This window comes from Platichthys flesus, chromosome 21 (genome assembly GCF_949316205.1).
Source record: "Platichthys flesus chromosome 21, fPlaFle2.1, whole genome shotgun sequence".
NCBI lineage: Eukaryota > Metazoa > Chordata > Actinopteri > Pleuronectiformes > Pleuronectidae > Platichthys > Platichthys flesus.
Genome location: NC_084965.1, coordinates 115,001 through 125,000, shown reverse-complemented (window position 1 = coordinate 125,000; position 10,000 = coordinate 115,001). Strand labels below are relative to the sequence as shown.

The following is a 10,000-nucleotide window of genomic DNA, read 5'->3' as shown; positions in this document are numbered from 1 at the left end:
GGTCTCTGTGTCTCTGTGTCTCAGGTTCTAGTCCCCCTGTGTCTCTGTGTCTCAGGATCTAACCCCCCTGTGTCTCTGTGTCTCTGTGTCTCTGTGTCTCAGGTTCTAACCCCCCTGTGTATCTGTGTCTCTGTGTCTCTGTGTCCCTGTGTCTCTGTGTCTCTGTGTCTCTGTGTCTCTGTGTCTCTGTGTCTCAGGTTCTAGTCCCCCTGTGTCTCTGTGTCTCAGGTTCTAACCCCCCTTTGTCTCTGTGTCTCAGGTTCTAGTCCCCCTGTGTCTCTGTGTCTCAGGTTCTAACCCCCCTGTGTCTCTGTGTCTCTGTGTCTCTGTGTCTCAGGTTCTAACCCCTCTGTGTCTCTGTGTCTCAGGTTCTAACCCCCCTGTGTCTCTGTGTCTCAGGTTCTAACCCCCCTGTGTCTCTGTGTCTCTGTGTCTCAGGTTCTAACCCCCCTGTGTCTCTGTGTCTCAGGTTCTAACCCCCCTGTGTCTCTGTGTCTCTGTGTCTCAGGTTATAGTCCCCCTGTGTCTCTGTGTCTCTGTGTCTCTGTGTCTCAGGTTCTAACCCCCCTGTGTCTCTGTGTCTCTGTGTCTCAGGTTATAGTCCCCCTGTGTCTCTGTGTCTCTGGGTCTCTGTGTCTCAGGTTCTAGTCCCCCTGTGTCTCTGTGTCTCTGTGTCCCTGTGTCTCTGTGTCTCTGTGTCTCTGGGTCTCTGTGTCTCAGGTTCTAACCCCCCTGTGTCTCTGTGTCTCTGTGTCTCTGTGTCTCTGTGTCTCAGGTTCTAGTCCCCCTGTGTCTCTGTGTCTCAGGTTCTAACCCCCCTGTGTCTCTGTGTCTCAGGTTCTAACCCCCCTGTGTCTCAGGTTCTAACCCCTCTGTGTCTCTGTGTCTCAGGTGAATCTCCGGGCCTGGTGAACTTTGTCCTCTCTAAAGAGGGCGGCTCTCTGTCTCTGGTGGAGCAGGCGAACATCTGGCTCTTCCTCCGTTTGGCTAAGACAAACCGCAGCCGAGCCAAAGTCACCATCCGCCTCTTGCAGCAGCGCCAGCTCCCCGACCGACAACCAGCGCTGCCGCAGGACGATGTCCTGCTGGCGGACAAGACGGTGGACACCCGGCGCAGCGGCTGGCACACCTTCCCGGTGTCCGCGGCGGTGCAGGCGCTGCTCGAAGGCCAGGGCAGCCGGACGTTGAGCCTGAGGGTCTCCTGTCCTCTGTGTGCCGACGCCGGGGCCACAGTGATCCTGGTCCCCGGAGGTCCGGAGACATCTCAGCGCAGCAGCCAGCGGGAGCAGTCCCACCGGCCCTTCCTCATGGCCGTGGTCCGACCGCGAGAGGGCAGCGAGTCCCGGAGCCGCCGGAAGCGAGGGCTGGAGTGTGACGGAAAAGTGCGCGTGTGTTGCAAGAGACAGTTCTACGTCAACTTCAAGGACATCGGCTGGAACGACTGGATCATCGCGCCGCCCGGCTACCACGCCAACTACTGCGAGGGCGAGTGTCCCTCTCACGTGGCGAGCATCACCGGGTCCACGCTGTCCTTCCACTCCACGGTCATCAGCCACTACCGCATGAGGGGCCACAGCCCCTTCCAGAACCTCCGGTCCTGCTGCGTGCCCACGCGGCTACGAGCCATGTCCATGCTCTACTACAACGAGGAGCAGAAGATCATCAAGAAGGACATCCAGAACATGATCGTGGAGGAGTGCGGCTGCTCGTGAACAAGAGCCGGACCCGGACCAGAGAGAAGGACCTCTGAACCCAGAGAGACAGAGAGAGAGAGAGAGAGAGAGAGAGAGAGAGAGAGAGAGAGAGAGAGAGAGAGAGAGAGAGAGAGAGAAGGACCTCTGAACCCAGAGAGACAGAGAGAGAGAGAGAGAGAGAGAGAGAGAGAGAGAGAGGGAGAGAGAGAGAGAAGGAGAGAGAAGGAGCGAGAAGGACCTCTGAACCCAGAGAGACAGAGAGAGAGAGAGAGAGAGAGAGAGAGAGAAGGAGAGAGAAGGACCTCTGAACCCAGAGAGACAGAGAGAGAGAGAGAGAGAGAGAGAGAGAGAGAGAGAGAGAGAGAGAGAGAGAGAGAAGGAGAGAGAAGGACCTCTGAACCCAGAGAGACAGAGAGAGAGAGAGAGAGAGAGAGAGAGAGAGAGAGAGAGAGAGAGAGAAGGAGGGATAAGAGAAGGATGAATAAGTGACTCATCTACTGTGTTAAGGCTCCTCTCTCCTCCCTCGTCCCTCCATCCCTCGTCCCTCCATCCCTCCTCCTTCCAAACCTCCTCCCTCCATCCCTCCTCCCTCAATCCCTCCTCCTTCCAAACCTCCTCCCTCCAAACCTCCTCCCTCCATACCTCCTCCCTCCATCCCTCCATCCCTCCTCCCTCCCCCCTCCTGGACGCTCTCGGGTATAAACTCTTCTCTGGACTCAAGTATTCTGCACTTTCACAAAAAAGAAAAGAAAAAAGGTAGAAAAAAAGAATATCTAATATATTTTTGTTACACATGGAGGGAGCGGCGCTTATTTATGAGGCTGAACGTTCAAGCAGCACTCGACCAGTCCGACTTGGAGATGGTGCATGATAAACTCGACACAAATCTCAAAACTATGCAACTTGTTTCATGTTTTCTGATTTTATTGTATTTCACTTTGACTCGTTTTGTTGTTTCCCGACTATTTGCGTCTAAAAGAAAGAAGAGAACTCGTTTGTATTATTTTTTTGGAAGTATAAATGCGTGTTTGTGTGGTTGTGTGTGTGTGCTTTTGTCCATCGAGTGTAAGAGTGTGTTTGTTTGTGCGTTGAGAGACACTTGAAAGAAACAAGTTGGCCCGGCTGCTGGAACCAAACACTTCTTTATGTTACCATGGGTACCAGGTTGATGTTATAATTGTTATTGTCTCTAAGTATATATATAATATTATTGTTATTAATAATAATATTTTATTTGGCTGCATTTGTGTTGTAAGGTCTTTTTTTGTTTTTGAGGAAACGTTCAGAACCTTTTCTTGTTTGCACTAGAGCGACACTCTTCAGAGGACCGAGAGAGCGCAGCCGCCAGTTTACACGTGTCAAAGTTTACAGGTTCGATTCCCTCAATAAGCAAGGCATGTTGATCGTCATTGTGTCGCTCATCGGTTTCTGAGCATTTGTAGATCGATCCTGGAGAAAATCTGTAAATCTGTAAATTCACATCAGAAGAACATATCACACCATTTGGATTTTTTATGACTATTTTTACCAGTTACCTTGTGATTTACATAATATTTCAGAAACTAAAGATCAAATGTTTGTGTTACAAAACTCTCAAACTCAAACTTCTTGTATCTGTCGCCTCAAAGTGTCAAATTAATTAAATATTCAATTCAATGAGTCCACAGGGTTATTCACCACTCACCGTGTTTTTATTTATAGAGTGTACATTTTCATTATGGTGACAAGATCGCTGATGAAACTTTCCTCAGAAAATGTTAAATATTAAGAGTTAAACTAGTGGTCATGAGAAAAATTGCAGCTGAGGAAACTACATGTGTGGAGGCTTCTGATGAATAAATATAGATAAATAACCTGTCAGTCATCCCTGAATGCTATCTTGTCTTTATGGAGCTACATGTTGGATATGTGAACTTGTAGAACACGACATGAATCTGCTGAGCGAGCGTTAATAAACGTGTAATAACAGTACATTACATTACATGTCCTTTAGCTGACGCTTTGTCCAAAGCGACGTACAATTAGTTCCCTCAACATCTATGAGGGGCCATTTAGGGGTTCAGTATCTTGCCAAGGACACTTCACATGCAGATGGGGAAGAGTGGGGAATGGGAGACGGCAACCTTCTTGTTGGAGAACGACCACTCGACCCCCAAGGCCACACCACCCTGAGATTTACAGTTTGGAGGATTTTAAAGAGTTTATTAAAGAGCGTGTAAAGCAAAGTCAGCTATTTGTCTATTAACGTGCTATACATGGATTATTGAAAACATCTGAATCGAATGGGAACTGAAAAGCGAAGTTTGATGTTTTTAGAGGATTCCTTGGTTCTTGAAAAGTTCATATCAACACGATCGACTTTATTGGTCGACATGAATGACGATGTGCTGCCCGCATTAGCATTGGACACCTCCATAACTATATCAGAACTAGGGTTGGGTGATGTCAAATTATTTGGCATTTTAAGATGTATGCATTGTAACATCATGATGCACGCTGTCATGGGGGGGGGTACCACATTCACCCCAGAAGTGTTGTTTTTGGTGCTGCCCTCAGGTTCTGTTGAAAAACCAAAACACTACCCAGAGTGCGACCAAGCCTAATTCTTGACGACTCAGCTGTTTGTTCTAGATATCTCAAAGTCAGCCGTTTTGACTTCTGATGTTTTATCAGCCCGCACACTGAGAACTCAATTTCCCACAATGCTTTAATCACAAAGGGAAAAAAACCATCCACCGTGGTCTCTGCTTCAGAAAGGAAACAAACGTGAGTGTTTGTTGTGTGATATGTGTTAATATCAGTGTTATCGACTTCACCAAAAGTTTGACGTACTGGTCCCATTTTGATGATGTCACACCTGTTACGTCTTCTTTTGATTTGTTTTTGTTGGACTTGTCTTCAGAGAGAGAGGACGCTCTTCCTCTGAACTCTCTGGGACGAACTCGTCGTCCGTCCCAAGCGAACGTGGACGGTTACTGAGAAAAAGAAAAAAAAGGGGAAAAGTTATAAAAACAGTGGTTGTATTTGTCCCGAGTTTGTTCTTGTTATCAGGATGAAAAAATACTGACACTGAACAAAGTTGACAAAGAATAAAAAGTCAATTTTTTATTCTGTATATATGGAAATCAAGAATCCAGTATGTTGCATTGTTTTGTTGTACAAATCTAATGTGCTTGTGGCATTTTTATAATCTAATTTATTTTACAGTATTATTTGGGTTTTGTTTTCTGCTTCACCATTAAAGTTTAAATGATGTACACAATGAAACTTGTCGTTGGTCATTTCTGGGAAACAGGAAATATTCCTGACTTAATTTTTCTATCAGCTGTTACATTTACAGTGCTAGTTATTCATATACTATATATAAAATATAATTTTCTAATTATTAAAGATGTCTAAACATAACTGACAGAGAATCAGATTTGAGAATTCTTTGTTTGCTTAAAAGTCACATGGTCATCGGGTATCATCGTTCCCTCACAGCGAGGAGGAGAAACAGCAGGAGCTTGTTCCCTCACAGCGAGGAGGAGAAGCAGCAGGAGCTTGTTCCCTCACAGCGAGGAGGAGAAGCAACAGGAGCTTGTTCCCTCACAGCGAGGAGGAGAAGCAGCAGGAGCTTGTTCCCTCACAGCGAGGAGGAGAAGCAGCAGGAGCTTGTTCCCTCACAGCGAGGAGGAGAAGCAGCAGGAGCTCGTTCCCTCACAGCGAGGAGGAGAAGCAACAGGAGCTTGTTCCCTCACAGTGAGGAGGAGAAGCAACAGGAGCTTGTTCCCTCACAGCGAAGAGGACAAACAGCAGGAGCTTGTTCCCTCACAGCGAGGAGGAGAAGCAGCAGGAGCTCGTTCCCTCACAGCGAGGAGGAGAAGCAACAGGAGCTTGTTCCCTCACAGCGAGGAGGAGAAGCAGCAGGAGCTCGTTCCCTCACAGCGAAGAGGACAAACAGCAGGAGCTTGTTCCCTCACAGCGAGGAGGAGAAGCAGCAGGAGCTCGTTCCCTCACAGCGAGGAGGAGAAGCAACAGGAGCTTGTTCCCTCACAGCGAGTAGGAGAAGCAACAGGAGCTCGTTCCCTCACAGCGAGGAGGAGAAGCAGCAGGAGCTTGTTCCCTCACAGCGAGGAGGAGAAGCAGCAGGAGCTTGTTCCCTCACAGCGAGGAGGAGAAGCAACAGGAGCTTGTTCCCTCACAGCGAGGAGGAGAAGCAGCAGGAGCTCGTTCCCTCACAGCGAGGAGGAGAAGCAACAGGAGCTTGTTCCCTCACAGCGAGGAGGAGAAGCAGCAGGAGCTTGTTCCCTCACAGCGAGGAGGAGAAGCAGCAGGAGCTTGTTCCCTCACAGTGAGGAGGAGAAGCAACAGGAGCTTGTTCCCTCACAGTGAGGAGGAGAAGCAGCAGGAGCTCGTTCCCTCACAGCGAGGAGGAGAAGAAACAGGAGCTTGTTCCCTCACAGCGAGGAGGAGAAGCAGCAGGAGCTTGTTCCCTCACAGCGAGGAGGAGAAGCAGCAGGAGCTCGTTCCCTCACAGCGAGGAGGAGAAGCAACAGGAGCTTGTTCCCTCACAGCGAGGAGGAGAAGCAGCAGGGGCTTGTTCCCTCACAGCGAGGAGGAGAAGCAGCAGGAGCTCGTTCCCTCACAGCGAAGAGGACAAACAGCAGGAGCTTGTTCCCTCACAGCGAGGAGGAGAAGCAGCAGGAGCTCGTTCCCTCACAGCGAGGAGGAGAAGCAACAGGAGCTTGTTCCCTCACAGCGAGGAGGAGAAGCAGCAGGAGCTTGTTCCCTCACAGCGAGGAGGAGAAGCAGCAGGAGCTTGTTCCCTCACAGTGAGGAGGAGAAGCAACAGGAGCTTGTTCCCTCACAGCGAGGAGGAGAAGCAGCAGGAGCTCGTTCCCTCACAGCGAGGAGGAGAAGCAACAGGAGCTTGTTCCCTCACAGCGAGGAGGAGAAGCAGCAGGGGCTTGTTCCCTCACAGCGAGGAGGAGAAGCAGCAGGAGCTTGTTCCCTCACAGCGAGGAGGAGAAGCAACAGGAGCTCGTTCCCTCACAGCGAGGAGGAGAAGCAGCAGGAGCTCGTTCCCTCACAGCGAGGAGGAGAAGCAGCAGGAGGTGGTTCCCTCACAGCGAGGAGGAGAAGCAACAGGAGCTTGTTCCCTCACAGTGAGGAGGAGAAGCAGCAGGAGCTCGTTCCCTCACAGCGAGGAGGAGAAGCAACAGGAGCTCGTTCCCTCACAGCGAGGAGGAGAAGCAACAGGAGCTTGTTCCCTCACAGCGAGGAGGAGAAGCAGCAGGAGCTCGTTCCCTCACAGTGAGGAGGAGAAGCAACAGGAGCTCGTTCCCTCACAGCGAGGAGGACAAACAGCAGGAGCTTGTTCCCTCACAGCGAGGAGGAGAAGCAGCAGGAGCTCGTTCCCTCACAGCGAGGAGGAGAAGCAGCAGGAGCTCGTTCCCTCACAGCGAGGAGGAGAAGCAGCAGGAGCTCGTTCCCTCACAGCGAGGAGGAGAAGCAACAGGAGCTTGTTCCCTCACAGCGAGGAGGAGAAGCAACAGGAGCTCGTTCCCTCACAGCGAGGAGGAGAAGCAGCAGGAGCTCGTTCCCTCACAGCGAGGAGGAGAAGCAACAGGAGCTTGTTCCCTCACAGCGAGGAGGAGAAGCAGCAGGAGCTCGTTCCCTCACACAAGGAGGAGAAGCAACAGGAGCTTGTTCCCTCACAGCGAGGAGGAGAAGCAACAGGAGCTCGTTCCCTCACACTAGGAGGAGAAGCAGCAGGAGCTTGTTCCCTCACAGCGAGGAGGAGAAGCAGCAGGAGCTCGTTCCCTCACAGCGAGGAGGAGAAGCAGCAGGAGCTCGTTCCCTCACAGTGAGGAGGAGAAGCAGCAGGAGCTTGTTCCCTCACACAAGGAGGAGAAGCAACAGGAGCTTGTTCCCTCACACTAGGAGGAGAAGCAACAGGAGCTCCTTCCCTCACAGCGAGGAGGAGAAGCAGCAGGAGCTCGTTCCCTCACACAAGGAGGAGAAGCAACAGGAGCTCGTTCCCTCACACTAGGAGGAGAAGCAGCAGGAGCTCGTTCCCTCACAGCGAGGAGGAGAAGCAGCAGGAGGTGGTTCCCTCACCTCGACGAGGAGAAGCAGCTGGAGCTCGTTCCCTTATATATAAACTTTTTATCAAGGTAATTTCTAAACTATAGGCAAAGCCTATATGCCAGCATGTTTATGTCAGGGTCAGGGTCAGGGTCAGGGTTAGGGTCCTGACCCTGACCCTGACCCTGAAACTGCAAAGTGAAGATTTCCTTTATGACTAAACCGTCCTTCATTAATATTAACCTTGCTTCAGGCCCTGCTACATTGCAACGTTTTATCAAGTGCAACTTGGCTGTGAGTATTATCACTTGATATATGACATATAATTTATAATAATAATTTTATATATAATAATAATAAGAGAAATCCAGATCAGGGATTTCTGGCTCTTCTATCTTTGTGAGGACAGATGTGTTTAACCGACACTGTGAGGACATTCCGACCACAACCCTGTCCTTCTCCCGCTCGACAGCTGGGGGGGCTGGGTGGGGATGTGTGCAGACCACAGGGTGTGTCCCTGTGGTCGACCGCTGTTTGATGCTCGACTGTTTCAGGAGGTGACGTGTTTTGGAGAAGACGACAACAGCCTCAAACTCACTTTGTACAACATTTGTAATGTTCACTCATTTTGTTCATATATAGTTTTATTCATTTTCCTTGAAATTAGTTTTTCATTCATCATCAAATTCAAAGTGTGAGAAACATTCCACTTATAACGAGTTCATGATGTTTTACTGTTTCGCTATAAACTTTATTACAAATAACTATAAATCCAAAGAACTCATATCAGCTGATATTGGTAAACTGCTCCAGCTGTTTGTAGAAAGGTTCAGAGGAGACATCAGGTCAGACACAGACTCGACCTTTGACCCTGCTTGTGCTTAGTTTTTAAACCTGAATCTGGACCAAGGAGGAAAATCATGATCCCAAACAAACACAGAGAGAAGCTACACTCAGTGTTATTGTATGAAAATAAATAAAAGTCTGATTTAGATTCCAGCATTTAATCACCATCTGTCCCTATCAAATAAATAAATAAACAAACGATCAATGAGATAATCAACGACAGATAATAAAGGTCAAAGTCTGTTAATAAAGAAGACTAAGCTAAAACACAGTCGATGGAGGGGATGCACCTTGACTTTGATTACCACCCGAAAACATCCTAACCCTAACCCTGATCTTTACTCACAGTGGTCCTAACCCTAACCCTGGATGAGATGAAATCCTTTTGTCGAGCTGCGTCACCGAACTGAACCTGTCATTAACGACTGAGCGTGTTCACTGTAGCTCGGCTGTAGATGTGATATGTTTGTGTTCATGTGGAATCTCATCAAACCACAGACGTGGATTCAAACTCACCTCAAACTTTTCTTTGTGTAGTGACGGACGGGACCAGAAGATCCAACATGGCCGCCACAGAGCCTCACAAAGGCAGAGGTGAAAAGGTGATCTGCACCTGGTGACCGCCATGACTCAGCGATGACTCAGCGCCGACACGTAAGCCTGCAGACCAGCAGAAGAACAACAGGTTTATCTTTAGAACTTAAGAGCTTAATGACGTAATTAGTGCCGATGATACTGGACTGTGTGTTCTTTTTCACCTGAGATACAAAACTGCTTCTACACATCACACACAAACATGCCATCACACTACATACATCACACACACAACACATACACAACACACTACATACATCACACACACAACACACAACACACACACATCACACTACATACATCGCACACACAACACAAACACATCACACACAACACATACACATCACACATCACACTACATACATCACACACAACACACAACACACACACATCACACTACATACATCACAAGCACATTACATACATCACACACACAACACATACACATCACACATCACACTACATACATCACACACACAACACACAACACACACACATCACACTACATACATCACAAGCACATTACATACATCACACAAACAACACACCCACTACTCAAACTGCCCACATCGCTCAAAATCTTGTGTTTATTGATTATAAAATATTTTAGAACTATATTTCAGATCATTTATTCTGATTGGTTGACTTTGACGGAGCATTAACTGAAGTTGTGGGTCATAATGTAAAGTAAAAGATGTTGATCACACGGACTGAACTGTGGAATGTTCACATGATGACTGATCAGACTGATCAACTATTGTTAGATGTGTTAGACGTGTTAGATGTGTTGGACGTGT

At 48.5% G+C, this 10,000-nt stretch overlaps 1 protein-coding gene across 1 annotated transcript in view; it reads left to right on the top strand.

Annotated features, from left to right (window-relative positions):
* Window positions 1–1,722, top strand: part of inhbaa (inhibin subunit beta Aa) — a 13,436-nt gene extending 11,714 nt beyond the window's left edge. Inside the window, exon 2 of the mRNA XM_062379663.1 lies at window positions 892–1,722. Coding sequence (XP_062235647.1) covers window positions 892–1,712 — 821 coding nt within the window. The 3' untranslated portion in view covers window positions 1,713–1,722. The remainder of the gene's footprint in view (window positions 1–891) is intronic.
* Window positions 1,723–10,000: the final 8,278 nt, after the last annotated feature.